The sequence below is a fragment of the Siphateles boraxobius genome, unplaced genomic scaffold (assembly GCF_051911475.1).
Source record: "Siphateles boraxobius isolate OS27281-9 unplaced genomic scaffold, OSU_SipBor_1 6, whole genome shotgun sequence".
Taxonomy (NCBI): Eukaryota; Metazoa; Chordata; class Actinopteri; order Cypriniformes; family Leuciscidae; genus Siphateles; species Siphateles boraxobius.
This window is the reverse complement of record NW_027509186.1, coordinates 18,785,984-18,808,540: the sequence shown is the minus strand read 5'-3', so window position 1 is coordinate 18,808,540 and position 22,557 is coordinate 18,785,984. Positions and strand designations below refer to the sequence as shown.

The window sequence follows — 22,557 nt, the reverse complement described above, 5'->3', positions numbered from 1 at the left end:
TCGGGCTCAAATTGGTATGGTTTTATTGACACCATTGTTTATAGTACAGCAAAGCACAAACTACCGGTAAAGGTACGGGGCGTGACGTTTCCGAAAAACGTGCACTGGGCAGTTAGCGAATCACAACACACTGGGCCAGCTAACCAATCTGAGCCCATTGCGTAGTTTTGAGGGACTGGCTTCATAGAACCAGGAAACCATCAGACCGTTTTTACAAGGAGGGGCAGAGCAGTGTAGAATAAAGGTAAAATATATGAAAAATAATGCAATTTTTTTAAAACGAAGCATGAACATATGTTACAGTGCACCCCATAAACACAATCAAGCCTTCGAAAAAATTTCTTTTGCCACCCCTTTAAGCATAAAGTCTTATTTTGAAAAGAAAATGTAAAAAATCTGAAAACATCTTATGTCATTTTGCTTCTCAAGTAATTGTATCTTGATTTAAGAGTGTTTAACTGCAATTTGTACTTAGTATTTGTACTTCAAAACAAGTCAAAAGAAAAACTTTTTTGTAGCGCACCCTTACAGATGTCCTCACGCAAACACCTGTCCTGCTGTCACAATCAAGTCCACTCCCTGACCAATCTCATTTGACATTGGGGCCTTATGAAGACCCACCAGCCAGATCTCCATGGTGCTTATTGATTTCTCCCCCTGTCCTGTGTCAGGCAGGCCAGAGCTATAGCACCCCTGAGGCAGGCCTACAAGGCAGTGATAGCCATTTTGAGCTCAACGTGGTGGCCTTATTATTTCAGGGGACCCACACACACACACACACACATACACACACACATACACACACACACACACACACACGTCCGGAGAGGGCTGGTCCTGCAGCTGCAGCCATTAGTAGTGTGAGAGAGCGAGGTTGCCACATTTGGTCCTGACATCACTATGTGTTGCCGTGACAGCTGGGGAGGTGTGAGGCAAAAGGAGAGACCGTGATAGGCTAATTTAGCCAGTCGCCACAACGCCCGACCTCTGACCTGCAGGTGAGGGGGGCTCCGGGGGAACGGCTAGTTGGGTAATGTTGTCCACACATGGCCAATTGGTAACATGTGGAGTTAATATGGGTTTTTGTTTGGTTGTGAGTGTTTTTTAGGTGAAATTAAGCCATCTGGTTAGTTAGTATATACTGTAGTATGCACAAAGATTGGCACTCACCCACTGTGTTGTGCCAGCGGTTGACGGCGAAGAGCCGGCTGCAGGTGATGGTGACGACGGCGGGGAGGGTCAGGTGGGGCAGCGTGTTGGCGGCCACATGAGTGACGGGAGAGTTGGAGGGAAACTTCAGCACCATGATGACATCCTGCTGCATCTGATCCTTAAACATGAGCGGACTCTGCGGAAGGAAACACTGTTGAACAGAGAAAGCAAAGGAAGAGAAGGATGGAAAAGAGGGAGGGAAGGGAGAGATAGATGAGGAGAGGTTGTTAGCGAAGAGGAAAGTGGTAAAAAAAAGAGTTGGAACACAGAGGAAAGACTGTGTGGTAGTTTAGGAGGAGAGTCATGGAGAGGGGTCTTTAAAAGAATAAGTTGAGGCAAATATACATATATATTTATGTATTTATTTATTTATTTGATTATAATACAGCAAACATAGTAACAATGTGAAATAATTTTAGAATTTAAAATGACTTTCTGTTTTACTATATTATAAAATGTAATTCCTGTGATGTCAAAGCTGAATTTTCAGCACATTACTCCAGTCTTCAGTGTCACATGATCCTTCATAAATCATGATGATTTGATGCTCAAAAAACATTTGAGCTGCGTAATATTTTTGTAGAAATGTATACATTATTTGAAAATTCTTTGATAAATGGAAAGTTCAAAAGAACAGCCTTTATTTGAAATAAAATAATTTTGTAACAATGTAAAAGTGTTTACAGTCACTTTTGATCAATTTAATGCATATTTGCTGAATAAAAGTATTCATTTCTTTAAATTCTTTCTGACCCCAAAACATACAACATAGTAAAATATATAATAAAAGAATAAGAATATAGCCTGGATAAAAAACACACCACACACACACACACACACACACACACACACACACACACACACACACACACACACACACACACACACACACACACACACACACACACACACACACACACACACACACACACACACACACACACACTTTAAATTGACGTCACAGTGATGTAAATGTGCTATCTGGGTGGAATTTGTGGGTTTTACTCAAACTCAATTGACGAAACTTAAAGCATTAGGCTGCACACATTTACTTTGGAATATAAACAAGCACTAATTATAAATTTAGTATTGACAGCATTACAACATTCACTTTGTAAACTTCAGTGTGATTGTGCACTAATGATTGTGCACTAATGAGTATGCATGAGGAATGAGTATTCAGGTGTGAGGACTCAAAAAGCCAGTAGGGAGCACTGTGCTCCCGACACAACTATCTTCTGAGCGTCTGTGATGGAGTTGTGTGCTCCTCTAGGTATGCCAGGTCTTGGTTAGGTTAGGGACATGGAAGTGGCAGCACTTGACTTTGGTGCAAGTAAGGTCCAAATTCCAAATTTGTTAAGCCTACAATTTCCATTGAAAGCCAACTGACGCCAAACTACAGTGCAGCTACTATTTAGAAAAAGTAGCAAGCTAAATAAAAAGCTAATAAAGTTTTATGAAGTAACTGCCTACACACACACACACACACACACACACACACACACACACACACACACACACACACACACACACACACACACACACACACACACACACACAATATTATAAAAAATAGGAATAGGACTATTAATAATAATATGGACACTTGTGTCATGTGTGTGTGTGTGTGTGTGTGTGTGTGTGTGTGTGTGTGTGTGTGTGTGTGTGTGTGTGTCTGTGTCTGTGTGTCTGTGTGTGTGTATATATAATTTTTATTCAAATTATTTAATTTTATATAATATAATTTATAATGTATTATAAATGTACTACAATGAACCATATTTTGGAAAAGTAGAAACAGTAGCTTTTAATGGATGGAATATGTGACTTTTTTTAATGGTGAATTTTTTTCATGAATCCATTATGGATTCATGAACCCACCAAATGAACCATTTCACTAGAATAAAGCGGCCCTCCTGCACCAATAGGAGTGGAAAGTTCTGTGCATGATCTACTGACGACACGCAAATTAAAGAACACAAACACAGCCGGATCATTTCCATAAAGACCAACACAATCTAAGAAGAGTAGCACAAATTAGCGTCTGGTTTAAGACATGCTTTTGTGGGGGCGTTAAATAATGGCGCAAATACCAGTAAATTGACTAGCGCAAACCTTAGTAAATCACGTTGCATGATTCTTTTCAATACTCTCCTGCCATAAATGTTCGATTTGAAAGGAAAACTCAGACAAATTCATATGCAATAAGGTCAGCTGCAAAAATTTGTTTAGTGCATGACACTAAACTGCATGACAGTAGTTTATGCTGGAGCAAACTGTTAGTAAATCTGGCCCTAAGTGTTTTGTCCCTAGAAAAAGTGGATTCATTTGACTGGGAAAATACATTATATTGAAAACATGCAGTTAAATTAATACATTTTAAATGTAGTTAAACTAGTACTGTCACAATATTTAGTGACTGATCACGCAACAGCAGATTGTTCTGAACTACACCATGACTGCAGAAGTTGTGGGCATATGGAAGTGAGACTGCTGTGTTGGGGAGCGGTCCGAAGGTCAGGCGTCACTGCCCTTGTTACAAATAATAACTTCCCTACTGCCGGGCAGGACAAAAAACAAACACGCACATACTGATTTTATTATACACACGCACACACACACACACACACACACACACACACACACACACACACACACACACACACACACACACACACACACACACACACACACACACACACACACACACACACGCTGTTCTCACCAGGTGCATGGCGGAGCTACGGGGTGGATGTGGCTCGATGAGCAACTGAGATGGCGTCTGTCCAACACTTTGGATCTGAGCCTCGGTGGCCTGCAGCAAAAGAGAGAGAAAGATACAGAGGAAAAGATAGATGGAGAGAGGAAGAAAAGAGAGAGAGAGAGAGGGGAGAGAGAGAGAGAGAGAGAGAGACAGAGAGAGAGAGAGAGAGAGAGAGAGAGAGAGAGAGAGAGCAGGCTGTCAGTATCGATACGCATCAAAGTGATGGGTCAATGCGTTACTTGACAATGCAAGCAACCCAAGGGGGGGGTTTGGGGGGGGGGGGGGGGGGGTATTTGGTTAGTGACTATGAGTGGGTAAGTTCCAAAACCCAAAACTACCCCCACCCCTGCCCCCTTCAAAGCCTGCAGAGTCATCCAAGTGTTAGTATGGAAGAGACAAGCCTTTCCTTATTAACATGCTTCAGTTAACCGTTCCCATTTCCAGGAGCAGGGTCCACGTACACCCCCTCACCCACCCTTCGTGAGCAGACGTTAACCTGGACTGACGCACAGCCAGGACTGCGGCAGAACCCTCCCTCTCAGATGTTATTGTGCCAGAGACAAAGGGCAGAAAGAGCACGCACACAATATTATATAAAATAGTAACAGCATTATTAATAATAATATTAATACTAATTGTACATTAAAGATCATAAAAACACCAACAACAAAAAAGGATAATACTGTAATGATAATTATTCTCTAGCATACTCCAGAGTCTAATGCACACATATAAATCATTATGATGTCATTTATATTTAGTCATTTAGCAGACATTTTATCCAAGGCAACCTACAAACAAAGAACCTCAGAAGCAACTCAGAAACAACCCTATAATGTCACAATATCAAGTTTCAAGACTAAGCTAATGTTGTACAAAAGTGAGAGCAGAAGTTCTATATACTGATATACTATATAGAAAATAAATCATTATATACACTCAAATATTATAGAAAAATGCAGTTATTGTACGATAATCCGTATTCACTGACAAATCTGTGAATGTTAATTTTCAATTTCTGCAAAAAAAGAAGAAGATTTTTTTTTTATTTGAGTCTGTCAAAATTATCATAGTTGACTAGTAATTTCACACAAAACTCTTAAATTCATAATTGGGCAATTGACATGAAATACACTACTGTTCAAGGATGCATTAAATAAATCAAAATAATAAATGTCACAAACAATTATATTTCAAATAAATACTGTTCTTTTGAACTTTCTACTCAACAAAGAATTCTGAAAAAATTGTATCACAATTTCCACGAAAATATTAAGCAGTCAACACTGATAATAATAAGACATGTTCTTGATCAGCTAATGATCATAATAGAATGATCATGTGACACTGGATCATGTGACTGGAAAAAAGGGAAAACAATTACATTTTAAAAAACGTTAAAATAGAAAACAGGGGTTTTATTTCCAAATATTATTGTTTTAATGTATTTTTGATCAAATGCAGCCTTGGTGAAAAAAGAGACTTCTGTCAAAAACATTTTAAAAATTCTTACAGACCCCAAACTTTTGAATGCTACCGTAATTTTGGCAACAGTCCATCTAAAACCATTTTTACCAAGGTTGTTGCCTAGTCACTATGTTTAAAGTTTACTTATAGTGTTACAATTACACATAAAGATTTAGGTTTATTTTTGCATGTTATGTGATTTGAGCCATAACTCAGATGAAGGGTCAAAACAATTGAAGAAAGCACAGAAAGCCACTCATTTTCAGTCCTCACACATCCCTCATGTTATGTAACGCTGACAGACGCATGTCGCTGTGAGTGTGTTGGTTATTGATAGAGTGTATGTTTGTGGTTGTTTGTGTATGTGTGTGGAGCCAGGAGTGTGCCACTGTGCACGCTAGCATTGACAGACACCTACAAGCTCCCCTCGGCTGTTCTGAGGCTCTGATCCCATCAATCTTTCCTTCCCGCGTGGAGCGCCTCCCACAGTCTAACAGAACAGCTCTCCCTCAGTGCTCTGAAGCCTGGATTCTCATGTCAGATCAAACGTCCCCACGCCGTCCAGATCAGCACGTTAAACATGTCACATGACCTACACACTCAGAACCAATCTGAATTCTAAACTCACTACATTCCAAATCCACTACTTGCAATTTGGAGAAATGTGTGATATCATATGCCTTTCACTTTCAGAGTTTCTTTCAAAATAGTTGCTTTTCCAAAGCATTTCACTTTAAAGTCAACACAATATCTAAATTGACTCAGTTTACATTCTTAACTCAGTCTCTCAGCAAAATGATTTTTCACGTCGACTTCAAAGCACTTTGGCAGCAGCGAAACAAACCCACAGAATTATAATCATTAGTGCAACTGAAATGAGAGAAACAAAGTACAATAGTTCTCACTGAAATACTATGAATAGAAACAAAAGATCATCAGACTTAAACGATCTTATCTAAGCCTGATCCTGTTGGCAAAATTTGACACAAGCAGACCTCTCACGACTCAATCACATTTGGCAACAATTAAACATCAGTCTGTGCTGTTTTTACGATGCTGTCTGTCAAATAATAATGCGCTCACATTATAGCTATTTTAGGTTCGACTCAGGAACAGGGGTCAAAATGTCTGCTCAAATAATGTAATCTGATCTGAGGATCTGAGAGAAACAGGCAGCCATGTGGAAAGTATCAACTATATTTCAGCCATCTAACAGTGAAGGAAAGAGCGAGAGGAAAAAATCATTTTAGAAGTCCAGAAATATGAATATAAATGGTCAAAATACTTCATATCAAAACAAAATAAATACAACAATGTTTTGATAAAAATAAGTATTTTATGCTCATCAATGCTGCATTTATTTGATTAAAAATAACAGTAATAATGTGAAATATTATTACAATTTAAAATAACTGTTTTCTAATTTATTATATTATAATATATTTTTGTCCTGTGATGGCAAAGCTGAATTTTCAGCAGCCATTACTCCAGTCTTCAGTGTCACATGATCCTTCTAATATGCTGATTTGGTGCTCTTTGATATTCTGCTGCTTTTTATTTTTGTGAAAAGCATGATTTTTATTTTTTAACGAATATAAAAATTCAAAAGAAGAAAAGTATTTATTTGAAATGGAAATCTTTGTAAGGAAAAAACTGATTTCTTTAAAAAAATATCTTACTGAACCTTAATGATTTATCTTTTGTTACGCGAGGCAAAAGAAGTTAAAATCAAGGATAAACTGAGGATAAACACAGCTTATGCTCACATATTTGAAGACTGCTATTGGATCATTGAGGATAAATGTCATATTATGTGACTACGCATTACAGAGTTTACGACCTACTATGACCTACGTTCTGCCTTAAGAACAAATGGTGCAACCGTAGTTAGTAAGTTACAAACTAGCTAGTAGTTACTAAGCCTCTAGTGTGGACTTTACGTTCCAATTGAAGTAAAAACTTACGAATGGCTGGTGCAAACCCACTCAGCACTTTAACTTCCAGAATGTAAAGTCCAGAAAAACATCCTGCATTTATAGCATCTGTACCTTGTTATACATCCAATTCTGACAGAATATATCTAGCCAAAGCTCCAGCTAAGGTTATGTGAGAGACACGTCCTATCATCTCAATGTTGTCAACTGACCCATAATGTGAACCGATTGATCATCTCAGCCCTGGAGAAAAAAACACACTTTATCACAAACAGAAATCAGTAACTCATAACTGGCAGTTCATTACGATAATCCACTTTAAGCCCCTGCTCCTTACGGCAGATAAGAAACATCCCTTGCATAAGCTGTGCGGTGATTGTCTCCCACTGAGCTTTAAGCTACGCCATCATGCTTAGATGGACATAAAACATCCATCATAACCTGTGGCATGTCAATCACAGATTCATATTTGTGTCAGGTTAGATGTGCAAGTATGTCAAAATCTGATGTTTACCTCAGGTTCTCAGAGAAGCATAAATAAATACATTGTAGGTGTGAGTTTAGTAATGGCACATATGAGGTAAAAAATAGCTAAATGGAAAAGACAGGCCTTTTATAAATCCGTGTATGTGGAATAAAGTGCCATTTACAATGCTAATGTCATTCAAGCTTTCACCACAAATGTATTCAACCATGTTGCCAAATCATTTCTTTAAAAAAGTTTGAACATCTGAATGTATAATTTGGCATCCAATTTAAAAAAAAAAATCAGTGTAGACTTAAAAGTAGGGTGTTTATATCCACTTTTTCAAACAGAAGACTGTGAAAGGATCAAATGCACTTTTTCATACAGAGACACTCCTTTGACATATTCTACTCATTTGTGAATGTATAATTTAATGCTTATTAGTGATGGATAATTCACAAGCAGTGCTCTCAGATTGTGTATTATGTTTACATGCAATAAAAATCTGTATCAAAAGATTGCTGGCATGTTCTTCATCTGTAAACGCAGTTTTTTCAGTGACACAACCCCGCCAACTCGAGCCCTGTGACTACATCATCAACCGCTGCCATTTTGATTTGACTCTGGAATGAGTTATGACCCTTAACTCCAGAGTTTGACATTTTAAGGCTGTAATTGCAGTGCTTAATGTCAGAGCTGTGGATGCACCTGTCAGTGAGGAATGAATCAATAGCCTGAAGGTGACGGTCACATTTCTGAGCGAGATACCATGAGCCATCTTCCCTCTCTCTCACATCTCAGGTGGAGACCGAGGACCTCAGAAACACTAGTGAATTTAGCGTACTTGAGGTCAATATATTTTTTCCATGAGGTTATTTCTTCAATGTTTATAGGTTGAGGGGCATTGGTTAACCATTTGGAAAAATAGAGCAAAAATAAATGAATTCCTTCATGCATTTAAGAAGTCAAGTTGAGGTCAGCTTTCCTCAGCATTTAAGTGTCTGAATGCCATTTGAGAGGTGCTTGGATGACAGAAAAAGCAATATAGACTATGAATATACCGAATGGAACATGAAGGCTTCTCAAACTCCAGAACTGACAAATAAAAGCCAGTTTTCTGGCTCTTCCGAGGCTAACAAACCTTGCTGTCAGCTACCATTGCTCTCAGAGTGCTGGACTGCTTGTGAAGAACGCGGCCACATGAAAGAAACATAATTGCTATTGTCTGGGATATAGAGCTGAATGATGAAAAGCAAAGCTTTCTCCATATTGTTTGATAATTAGCCCCCCTGTTCCGTGAGTGATTTGCATAGTGGTCACTTGACAAATAAAGGCAGTCCTGGAAGTGACAGTATATAAATGACTTGTTTTGCAGACAGCAGATGGTGGGTATCACAGGGAGCAGGAGAGATATAGGGAATGAGAGAGAGAAAAAGAGGAGCAAGGGAGGGAGGTATGGGGTACACACTGCTACAAACACGCTGCCTACCAGCTGCTGCTGTTGAATTGGAATCATATCAACAAACACAATTAAGTCTTCTTCCAAACTTCCACTAGTGAATAAAGACTATTGTGTGGAAAGTCAATAACATTGATTTACATCCTAATTGCTTGATGAATTCAATTGTAGTCGATAACCAGAAAATAAATAAATAATAAATTTGTATTCATGTCAAAGAGTGTTTTTAAATTAATCAACTAAATCCTTAAAACTAAAACTATTAAAACATGGTCTTGATAATTAAAATAAAGTAGAGCTGCATGATTCTGGATAAATTGAGATTCATATTTTTTTTGTTTCAAACAAAGATCCCTATTCTCCCACGATTCTGAACAGACAACTAAACAGGTTCTGACAAAATGTTAATTCATCTGAATTATTTAAAACACTGAATGAATGATTCAATCACTCACTCATAAATACTTCACTTGTTTCATTACTGGATGAATCAGCGTTTTGAACGAATGTCTTGAATGAATGATTCAAGTCGCCACATGGGGGCGTAAAAATGTAATCGATACATTGATTATTTAAAGAGCCAAGATACTTTCAAAAGGTGATTTGCTCTATTTTGATCGCTTAAAAATAGCAGTTAAGCTGTTTCATGATAACTGCTTTCTCTGGGTCAGTGGCGGAAGCGCAAACGCAGATTTGAATGTTCCGTTGTGATTTTGTCAAAGGTTTAATAGACATAAGCAAATTTTTACATTTAGGAATAAGATTGTGTGTTTGAATTGAGATTGTGATCTTCCAACGAATAATCGTGCAGCTCTAAAATAAAACTGAAATAAAATATAAATATTGGATGAAAAACATCAACAACAAAAAAAAAACTGGAAAATGAGAAATTTTGCCTTGGCAACTAACTGAAATAATTTGCCAATAAAATAAGTATAAACGAATTAAAGCGAAATAAAAATATTTAAATAAAACTAATGACAAAAAAGACAAAACCAAATATCAGAATTGCTAAAACTTAGACTTAAATTTTAAAATCTGAAAAAAGCTGATTCAGAATATTAATGAATTCTATAATAGCATATAAATTATGTTAAAATAACACTGGTTTTATGCACCATCTATGATACGAGCATAAACGATATTAAAACCATGTGTCTAGTTGTGGAAAAGAGTGGTTCTACTTATATGGTTAGATTTTCTAAAATATTTGCCTAGTGGATGATAAAACACGCAGAAAATTGATGGAGGGACTAGAACATCATAGAGAATTAGGGGGAACTTAGGAAATCACAGAAAACACCATAACAATGCCTACCACCAAGAACACTTTAGCAACCATTTAGCAACACATCGGCAATCATCCACAACATCCTGGCATGTGGTGGTGACTTTTACAGCTAGAGTAAAAATTAAATTTTCATTATAACTTTGTCTGATGGTGGCACAGATATATTACCAGCTGTACTTGAAGTATTTATTTTTACCTAAAGTGTTACGGTTCCCACTCATTCAGAGTAAAAGATGCAACACACGTGAGTAAGCAGTTTGAGTTTCTCTTTCCCAGAGGATATATTTGCATGGCAAGATCTGAATGACACATACTGACAGTCTCTCAGAGATATTCAACTGACACTGGGTTCAGTCATGCTTGAACTGCGGTTGACAAATGTTGATATTGCGAGTCTTACGCCATCATTTTTTAACCTGTTGCATCCGGAGACCTTAAAAAAATGGTTAACCAGCAAATATATCAAATAATAAAAAAAACATCCCATGTCTCTAGCTACATAATGCTAGAATACACACAGTAGTCCATCTAGTGGTGACATTTATAAAGCATTTTACCCATAGGCGGAAGGTGAACCAACTCCAGGGTTCACCTTCCAACTCCTTAGCCAACTCCATGTCTAAGAAGATGCACTTTCCGTTGAAAACACATTAGATTTCCATGCAATAGTTTCAGGGTACGTGTCACAGCAAAACCTACACATCCCAGCATAAACACTCCTGATAAGCTATTTGTTATTAATGTGTCTTCGTACACAAACCAAAAGCAAGCATACTATAAGTGGGATTTGCCAAGGAAAGAGCGCTCCCTTTATAGTCACAAGAAGGCCGTCACGTAAAAATTCTTAAAAATATCTTATTAACAGAAATGTTTTTTATAATAAGAGGATTTGCTTGCGAACTCAGAATCTACTCACCTGAGTTTATTGTTCAGTGCTAACTTAAACACCTCTGATTGGCCATTGCGTTCAAGAAATCAACATAGAGGTGCTGGTCATATAATTAGAATATCATCAAAAAGTTGATTTATTTCAGTTATTCCATTCAAAAAGTAAAATTTTGATATTATATTCATGCATTACACAGACTGATATATTTCAAGTGTTCATTCCCTTTTAATTTTGATGATTATAACTGACAACTAATGAAAACCCCAAAATCAGTATCTCAGAAAATGTGAATATTGTGAAAAGGTTCAATATTGAAGACACCTGGTGCCACCTTTAATCAGCTAATTAACTCAAAACACCTGCAAAGGCCTTTAAATGGTCTCTCAGTCTAGTTCTGTAGGCTACACAATCATGGAGAAGACTGCTGACTTGACAGCTGTCCAAAAGACGACCATTGACATCTTGCACAAGGAGGGCAAGACACAAAAGGTCATTGCTAAAGAGCTCTGTTTCCAAGCACATTAATAGAGAGGCGAAGGGAAGGAAAAGATGTGGTAGAAAAAAGTGTACAAGCAATAGGGATAACCGCACCCTGGAGAGGATTGTGAAACAAAACCCATTCAAAAATGTGGGGGAGATTCACAAAGAGTGGACTGCAGCTGAAGTCAGTGCTTCAAGAACCACCACGCACAGACGTATGCAAGAGATGGGTTTCAGCTGTCGCATTCCTTGTGTCAAGCCACTCTTGAACAAGACGCAGCGTCAGAAGCGTCTCACCTGGGCTAAAGACTAAAAGGACTGGACTGCTGCTGAGTGGTCCAAAGCTAGGTTCTCTGATGAAAGTCAATTTTGCATTTCCTTTGGAAATCAAGGTCCCAGAGTCTGGAGGAAGAGAGGCACAGAATCCAGGTTCCTTGAAGTCCAGTGTAAAGTTTCCACAGTCAGTGATGGTTTGGGGTGCCATGTCATCTGCTGGTGTTGGTCCACTGTGTTTTCTGAGGTCCAAGGTCAACACAGCCGTCTACCAGGAAGTTTTAGAGTACTTCATGCTTCCTGCTGCTGACCAACTTTATGGAGATGCAGATTTAATTTTCCCACTGAAGCTACCAGTACTTGGTTTAAGGACCATGGTATCACTGTTCTTAATTGGCCAGCAAACTCACCTGACCTTAACCTTGTCGAAAATCTATGGGGTATTGTGAAGAGGAAGATGCGATACGCCAGACCCAACAATGCAGAAGAGCTGAAGGCCCTATCAGAGGAACCTGGGCTCTCATAACACCTGAGCAGTGCCACATACTGATCGACTCCATGCCATGCCGCATTGCTGTAGTAATTCAGGCAAAAGGAGCCTTATGAACTAAGTATTGAGTGCTGTACATGCTCATACTTTTCATGTTCATAATTTCAGTTGGCCAACATTTCTAAAAATAATTTTTCTATTGGTATTAAGTAATATTCTAATTTTTGAGATACTGAATTTTGGATTTTCATTAGTTGTCAGTTTTAATCATCACAATTAAATGAAATAAACATTTGAAATATATCAGTCTGTGTGTAATGAATTAATATAATATCCAAATTTCACTTTTTGATGGAATTACTGAAATAAATCAACTTTTTGATGATATTCTAATTATATGACCAGCACCTGAAAAAACACGTTGTAAATAGAAATGTTCTCCAGAGCACAAACACAGATACGCACTGGATCGTTTGCCAAATATAATTAGCCCAAAATGCTATTATTACAGAGAAAATGTGCCCATAACTACTGATCATTTTCCTTTTCTTTGAAAAGAAAAAGAAATCAGAAGCAGCAGCAGCAGGCAACGCTAGTCTCAAGTCCGTGGCCAGGGAAAGGCTACGTCTTGCCCAGCCTTATACACTCCAACACACTGCAACTATGATTTTAACATTCATTGACACAGTCCAATTATAAAAATGGGTAAAAAAGAGATGTTAGCCACAAATCCCAGAAACCTGTTGCCGTTGTCATGGCAACGCCGCGGTGGCGACCTACCTCGCACAATGGGGGATCACTGGCGAGGCTGTCGAGGTTGACGGAGCCCTCGTAGGTCAGGTGGTGAAAGACGTTGAGGGCGCGTGCCGCCTCGGGCCCACGTTGTTTGTAGCCAAAAATAAGGTCAATCCACTGGTGCAGCTGACACGACACAAACTCGCTTTCCAGAGCCTGTCAAAGAGAGCGGGGCAATTAGAGGTGAAAGGTACACATACACAACACAAACACACACAGACGTAGAGACACAAACACACAAGCACTAGACAAACATACACTCGGGGCAACGCTTCTTCAGAAGACTGCAATAGCATGAGACCAACATAAAAACGTAAATAAATAAACTTGTGTTCAATATTTTAACAGCTGTCTTTCCATAAAATATGATAGATGCACTTCGTGAAGCTCAAATAATCTAAATCAACAATATACAGTGGCTATAAAAGTATTTGGACACACTTAACAATAAGATCTACTATATAGTCTCTCATGCTCATCAAGACTGCATTTATATGGTCCAACAAACAGTCATTTTTGTTAAATATTATTATTACATATTTTTTTAAAATGTTATGTATTCCTGTAATTGTAAAGCTGAATTTTCAGCATCATTAGTCCAGTCTTCAGTGTCACATGATGCTTCAGAAATCATTATGATATGCTTATTTGGTAGTAAAAAAAAAAAAAAAAAAAATTCACCTCATCAATGTTAAAATCAGTTGCACTGCTTAATATTTTTTTCAGGGAACTGTAATGCACAAATAATGGTCAGTTATGAATTCAAAGCATTATTCTTTTCCAATAGGGATCTAGATACTGCCTGCTACGGAATGGCAATGCTTAAAGATGCACCTTCTTTATTATAGGCATCAAACCCCATTGAAAGACAACAAAGGGAAAAAAGAAAGATGGAACAAATAACACAGAATGGCACACAAATACACACTTTTCTCTTCCTCTCACACACAAACACACCCAGGGACCCGCTGCTGGATTTTACACACTCACTCTCACATCAGAAATAACAGCTATTACCAACAGAGCAAGCCGTGGAGCGCAGGGGCTGAGTTACCCCCAGGGCATGTCATTACAATCGAAAGTGACACATGCAAAGATGGGAACACTAAGTGAAAGAAAGAGAGGAAGAAATGGCAGAGAGAGAAAGGGAGCACAAAGACAAGGAGGGAAAGAGGGGATTAAATGAGACAGAGAGAAAGAGAGCAGCAGAGAGAGAAGAAGAAAGGACAAGATCTAAGGGCAAAACCAAGCCGTAGCCTGTTTAAAAATGTATGTGCTATTCAACTAACCTGTGAAAAACACTAGCCGTTCCAACAAACCAAAGAATCACATTAAAAATATCTACAAAATGAATTTAATATTTATTTTAACGTTCGTAATCATTTCTGTGTGCTCAGTGTATGACCCAAATATATATAAAATAAATGTCATGGTGTTCTAAACCATGTATGATTTGATTTTCCTTCTACCATGGAACACAAAAATATATTTTACAGAATGTCCAGCAAATATGGCCGGATAAACAACAACGTGCGTCAAGATGTCTGGTGTTAATAATATCAAATCAGCTTCAAATGAGATTTGAGATCTATACAACAACAGGAAGGTTTTCAGCAAATATAGACTTTCGATCTATTCCTCACAAAAAGCTATGGCACAACTTCAGAAAACTTGGAATATAACATACCAATTGTATGGAACAGTTTTATGGAACTTTAAAGTTTTTTTTTTTTTGTCATAACCTAAGCAGACTTATACTGCAAGTATCAAAAATTAATCAGTGAATCATTTATGTGATAAGTGAATTTTTCAATTACATGAATTTCCATGAAAAAGTTCCAAAATTCTAAAAATTGGCATTTAAAAAAAATTGATTAAACACATTATTGCATCATTTAAGGCTTATGTCAGGTAGTCTTGTCAAATAGATTCTGAGATGTTTTGACATCCTCAAGCCCTTTCTTTAAGAAAATCTTGCTTTAACAGACAGGTATTGTTTGATCTTTGGATATGTCCATGTATATGTGTGAGTGCATGTTTCTGAATAGTTGAATGTGTTAAACCAGGAAAAAAAGAGGCCGGAGGAAAGGTCACCTCCACAAGAGAGACACAGACACAGACACACAGACACACACACACACACACACACACACACACACACACACACACACACACACACACACACACACACACACACACACACACACACACACACACACACACACACACACACACACACACACACACACACACACACACACAAACAGCAGCTGAAAAGGTCAAGTGTGTTTGCTGTCGTGCTATAGGCACAACACACCTCTGATACTTTGATTTGGCAGCAGTTTAGATACAAAATCAGTAACTTTAAATACATAAGACACAATCTTAAATTACACACACTGCAGCATAGGCTATAGAGTTCCCATGTCTTGCTGTTGTTCTCTCATTTTTTATGAGTATACAACACGGGCTAGATAGAGCCATTACAAAAGACACAATTTCGACCACAGAAAATCCGCAGAAGGATTGGTGGACAGGACACACACACACACACACACACACACACACGCACACACATCCGTGAGGTCCTGTCTGCTGTGAGCCAAATCATGATTGATGAGGCCGGCATTAGGGTAACATTATAAGGGACAGTGGCCGGGCCTGTCCTCCGCGACATCATTCAGGTCAGCGGTAGATTACATTAGTATTGAGCAGTGCACTGCATTACGACCTTCATTGAGGGAAAGCAGAACGCAGAGACCTGCAGAGGACCAGGATGCTGTATCACATGAATGAATGAGTGTGATCTCAGGGGAAAAGATGGAAGGAAATTGATTACAAATTAAATACTGAACTAAGAATTTAAGATAGCAGATTCTGAGCAATACGTCATCAGTAGTCTATCTATCTATCTATCTATCTATCTATCTATCTATCTATCTCCGTCTATCTATATTTACTTTCAATAGTTATTTTCCCGAAAAAAGAATCCTGAAAAAAAAATGTATCATGGTTTCCACAAAAAAATTGTAAGCAGTACATTTAGAATATGACAATATTAGCATATTAGAATGGTTACGAATGAATGTGATACTGAAGACTGGCGTAATGATGCTGAAAATGCAGCTTTGTCATTACAAGAATACATTACATTTTAAAATAGAAATTATTTATTTCAAATTGTAATAATATTTCACAATATTACTGTTCTTACTGTGTTTTTTTAAGTAAATAAATTCAGCCTTGGTGAACATAAGATACTTCTTTCAAAAACATAAAAAACTGAACCTAAATTTACATATAAACCAAATAAATGCTATATCCTAAAGAAAGGATTCTCATAAGTCAGTTATCTTAGTAAAATATAAAAAAACTGCAAATAATTCTAATATTTCTTCCACCTACTAAAAGATTTGTTAATGGAATGTTTGAGGAAAAAGAACCATTAAGATGAATCGGAATAAGATTTCAAATTCTTGAAACATTTCCAAGTATACCCAAAGCCACATACAGCAGAGAGCAATGGTTAGAATGGGACAAGTAGGAACACTGCCTTGGGCTCTGAGGACTGAGGTCCTCTATGGTTCTGCAAACTTTGTAAATGACCTAATCTAGGTGCAGATTCTGTTCTGGCCTAGACATTAGCCATGTTTATTTTGCACAGGATGTCTACAGACAAAGAAAGTTGTAGTTAGGCAGTGAGTTTGTATTACCATCCTGTTGATCCTGACAAAGTCCTCTGGTTTCTTTGCCCAAGCTGGTAGTTCTACATCACAAACAGGAACACCGTCATCCCTGTCACCCAGACAGTAGCCATTACTGTTCACAAACATCTCTGGCAGGTAGTAGAACTCAGGGATCAACTCCTATGAGGTGGAGAGGAAGAGGACAGGTGGGAGAGAAGAAGCTCAAATCAAATCCAAACATTTCCAAAATAGATGTATTAATATTGTATAGGGATACAGGGGAGTTAAAATGTACATGCAAAAATACCAATGCTTTCATTGCATGTTTTGTAGTTCAATTACTCAGAATGTTGGCAACGTTTCAGGAGGTCATGGAAAGCGACCCCAGGAGACCAGTGAAGAACCATCAGAGTACATTTAAAAACACTCGGGGAGTGTGGGAATGTGGCAAACACACGAAGATGGGGTAGGGGGAAGGGAATATACAAAGGAAACACGAGATATGACAGAATACTTTATTGAGGTTTGAAGTGAGCTGATGGATGGATCTGCTGTGTGTGTTAAGGTACAGGAAGCCGGTTTGGTTTTGTTGGGATTTTTGAGGAGTAACCATTGATCGAAATGATAGTGGGAACATATCATAATGCTTAATGCTTAATGTAACGAGCACAGATTTTTTAAAAACGAATATACTCATTAAATGAGTATTAAAAACAAAAACTGGACATGAACGTACTGTATGGATGGACTGGATTGATAAAACTAGCAATAAGGTTTTCTCTTTTAAAGAGATTGCAATTACTACAACCATTGTTCTTCTAAAAGTTAAAATACATAAATAAAAACTTTAAGTGGAAGTGAATGCAGTCACATTGTTCTGCTGAACACATTATTAATTTTTGCTTATTTTTTTTTACATGCTTCCCTGACCCTGATAGGCTCATATCCAAAGCTGTCACATTCCCAATCATTCTCTGTTCTAACTGCCGAATCAGTGCAAATTACCCATAATTCCCTGTGAGAGACGCCTCTGTACATTGGGGCATGTGCACACGAGGAATGTGACCTCCTCTCTGTTTAGTGTCACTCAAAACTCTTGCCTTTGAAGAACCTTTAAAACCATTTAAAATCATTTAAGACCTCATTCTGCCCGCACACATCCGAACCTGACAGGTTGAATGTTTTCTCCTCAACGCTGCTGTTTTGGATTCAAGTTGCTGTTATACACTGCCTGTTGAAATGAGCAGTTTAACTACGTCCCCAAGAAGAGAGTTCTTTAAAGCACCATAAAACCAGAGGACTTTTACATGAAGGGTCACTAGAAACAGTATGCTTACAATAAAACACAGCTTGCTTTTGGTGTAGGGTCAGGATTTAAAAATGCACCCTATTTTATGACGGGTTAAGTCCTGGTATTTCATCAGTCCTTTAGGATGTCTCAAATATCTCTCACAGCTCTAAAATGCTGACATCATTTCTACACTGTAAGCAACCAATAGACTGTCTGCACAAGAGGATTTGAAGCTGTTCGACACGTCATCTATGAATATTCACAAACACAGACCATTGACCAACAATTAAGCTTTAAGCTATTAAGCTTGTGGTTTCACTTCAAAGCAAAACAAAGAAAAGAAAAGCAAAAAAAATTGAAATAAAATAAATAAACAATACTTTTCATTTTTAGCAGAAATCCCTCGGGGTACAACTGATTAAGTAATATATATGGATTAGGATTATTTTAAATGAAAATTATATATTTATAATTAATAATTACATTTTAAAAGAATTATATTATATGGCATAAATATTATTAAAAAAATATATATAAAAAAAAAAATATTTATAAAAATATTATAAAGCAAAATTAACAACCAAAATTGGACCGAGCACCCTCTCTTCTTTCACAGGAGGATTGGTTTATAAACTTTTCAGTCAGTTACTTAGTTGCGAACAGTTTGTGTGGCTAGTGCCGTGATCCACGTCTTCAACCCACTTCGCTCGTGAGCCAATAATTCCTCTACAGCCTCATAATGGGCTGACAAGTCAATCACACTCAAACTCTTCAGCTTTACACCATTCGGCCTAATGACACCCTCCTGGAGAGCTGTCACCGTCCACGACTGCCTCATCACACTCCCTCAGACAGATTATTGAGAAGATGTTGACGATTGGAGGGAGTTACTCTTAGCAGGAGCTAAAGGAAAAAAAGCTCAAGCAAAATTTTAGCAATGCTAAAATATCTATCTATCCACCCATCTATATATAAAACCAAAAAAGATTAACGACATCCACCATAATGACCTTTAATGGGCCTAAAAAGGGCCAGTGAACAGTGGATTTGCTCTTTTAACGGTGTTATTTGGCTGTTTTGTGCTGCATAGGATCATTACAGAGAATTGTGGGTAATGACTAAGTTCAGGGTGATGTGATGCAGAATAAACCTCTAAAGGCCACTGCTGCATTACTAAAAGACATAAAAGCAATAAAAAAAACGAATTATTATGCATAATTTAAAAAAAAAAATCTAAAAAATAAAAAAAATGACCTTAATATCTACCGAACTTTAGATAATGTGCAATTTTAAAAATGCACATAGAACAAAAAAAGATGGAATATTAGATTTTTTTATACATTCATTATATCATATTATGTTTAAAGACATAATTATTAAGACAAAAAAAAGTTTTGTTCAAACCAAAAATGCATCTGATGGTCTGTATTATTGCTATAAGCTCATTCAAACAGATTAGGAATACATAGCAAGGTAATACAATACAAAGCTAGTCATTTATGATAAAAATCATGCAGCTCATACATAATAAAAATCAACTCCTGCTACACAAGAAAATACAAAACAAAAAATCCCTATTTTCTGTCCTAACAGATTGCTGACCATTAAATGTGTTTAACATGATCCATGCAGACACCGTAAGGGTTCCGAGAGGCCTGTATTAGCTAACACATCTAGTGTTTCGCTGTACAGCCGTTCTCTTGCCGTGCACATCGCCTGCACCTCGTGTTGTTGGATGCTGTTCCCCAGCCCGGGGTAGTAAAAAGCCCTGCCTTTACATAAAAGACTACATTTTAAATAGCTTTTGTCATTAATGCTTTATTAATTGCCTGGGGCGAAGCTAACCCGTCACTGAGTGTGTTGGAAAAGTATGACACTTTTAGGTCAGCTCGAGTGCGCTTGCTGAGCCGCAGCGCGGGGCTGAAATGGAACGGGAGGCAACAGGGAACAACCATTATGATGATGAAGTGATGGCGCTCTGAAATATGTGCATGTTGAGCAATGTTTTACTTTAAATGTTTATGAAGAAAAATGTTGATTTCACAAAAATGTTGTTTTCGGAAAAAAAGACATCGCTGAAGCTGCTACATGAACTAAATGTTGTTGCAAATCAAAACAATCTTATCTGTTGTTTTTTGGGAACTGGATGATACCAATTTTGGTTGATTGATTGGACTAAAAAAGAGAAACTCTTCGAGGAATTGTTTATTCAATTCCTCACAGTTGCAGCTTGTAATGTTGTCCCTATATCATCACAACAGTCAGGCACTAATGACTCGTTTTTTTTTTTGACGGCAACCAGCCTGTTTAGACATTGTACAAAAACGGATATCTGATTACCTTCACATCTGCAGTATCACGCTGGCAGTGCCTCCATGAGCGGGCGATACCCGAGAAAGTGCGGTTTGGGTGATCAAACTTGTTGCCATTGGCGTTTAGGAAGAACGTGGTGAAAGGCTCCTGCAATTGAGCAGACACAAAAACAACACTGTCACTTGTACTGACCCAAATAAGATCAAAAACATGTTGTGTGAAAATAACTGTAGCAGGATCACATGATTCTGACTGCTAATTAGGCGCTTGTTTAGACAAATCGGCATTGTTGTGCAAAGTGCTAATGCTATTCAGAGCCCAAGACATCAGCGGAATAAATAAAGTAAATTCATCTGCATTCATTTCTATGGTAATTGGATTCAATCTCGTGATGGAGACCTTCTCCATTGCTCTGGGAAACGTTCCGTTTGCACAAACATCTCAATGTAGGGACTCATCTGTCAGATTATGTAGAGTTTGTGGAGGTTTTTTTTTTTTTGTCCTCTCATTTTCTATAAAAGTGCCCGAGGCAGAGTTAATTATATGGCCTGTTGACTGAGGAGCCCAGCTCTGGCTCTAATTGGCAGATTCAGGGTCATCAGTCTGGGCTGGCAGTGTGAGGAGTTGACATGGAAATGCTGGATCAGCCAAAGGAAAAGATGATGGTGTCTACAGTCTCAGTCAGGCCTGGTGTGAGAGCTGCCAGGGGAACCTTCCAAATCATCATCATCAACGCAATGGTCCGCCTGGGAATAACCAATTACTAAGTTATCATTACGTGTTTTAATTTTTCTCTCTCTCAAAGATGGATAGACTGGATCCTCATTAAAAGAGGTTTGATTATACAGTAATCTTTTAAAATGAAAAAAAAGGATACATTTGAATTCATTTTCAATCAAATTATACACAAAAAATGGCTTTGAACACAAATACACGGTTTAGACTGCATTCATCATGAATTCCGATGCAAAGAAATCAAAATACTCTGCATGACTGATTTGAGCTCTGGCATGAAATGAAATGCAGGGGAAAAACTGCATTATGTAACAAAACAATTGTTTATTATTGTAAGACAGCATGATATGATGTAAGAAATGTAGGAAAACTAAAGCATCAGGAGATACTCAAACCCAATCTCCTCTTAACCTCAGAAACAACTTCATTTTCTTTGCTGATCTAGGCTTTTTTTTTTTTTTTTGCACCAGTCCATTCGTCCCCGATCAGCGATTGGAGACTCAGGGCAAGCGAGGACGTTAGCAGGAGACAATGATGGACATGTTTCCCAGCGCTCTGCATGCTGTCTCAGAGGCATAAAGCTGTCACATACCAGCCTGTAAATCATTACGCAGAGGTTTTTGACTTCTCTTTCACATATGCCTGTTTACCAGCCTGTGAAATCCACTCACCGGCTCTCTGTAGCGGAACATCAAGTTCGCGGATTGAGATGTAGGGGCTGATTCACTTGTGCGGTGAAAGGACACGCTAACGTTCGCTTTGACTGACGGAGATTTGATCCAATAACTGAGCCTGAGGTTATCGTATTGGAATGTTGTATGTATACACAGACTCTTGACAGCATCATTTCTAAAGTAATGCCAAAATTGCGTGATGCATTTTAAAAAATATTTATTTTCTGGCTACGATTTTGCATGGGGACATGTAAATATGAGAATTTTAATGCAATTCAAACCCTCAAATCCAATAAAAATTTGTATTTTTGTTGTAATCATTGGAATATTCATGAAGG

General features: G+C 37.9%; 1 protein-coding gene across 17 annotated transcripts in view; it reads right to left on the bottom strand.

Annotated features, from left to right (window-relative positions):
• The window catches only part of nbeab (neurobeachin b), a 292,102-nt gene that overhangs the window by 13,916 nt on the left and 255,629 nt on the right, over positions 1-22,557 (bottom strand). For 14 of the 17 annotated variants that reach the window (XM_077208039.1, XM_077208040.1, XM_077208042.1 and 11 more), the window contains 5 exons: positions 20,838-20,957; positions 17,234-17,386; positions 13,506-13,676; positions 3,938-4,027; positions 1,171-1,363 (listed from right to left, as the gene is read on the bottom strand). In XM_077208039.1, coding sequence (XP_077064154.1) covers positions 1,171-1,363; positions 3,938-4,027; positions 13,506-13,676; positions 17,234-17,386; positions 20,838-20,957 — 727 coding nt within the window. The remainder of the gene's footprint in view (positions 1-1,170; positions 1,364-3,937; positions 4,028-13,505; positions 13,677-17,233; positions 17,387-20,837; positions 20,958-22,557) is intronic. The other 3 variants (XM_077208041.1, XM_077208047.1, XM_077208051.1) reach the window with 1 other exon arrangement.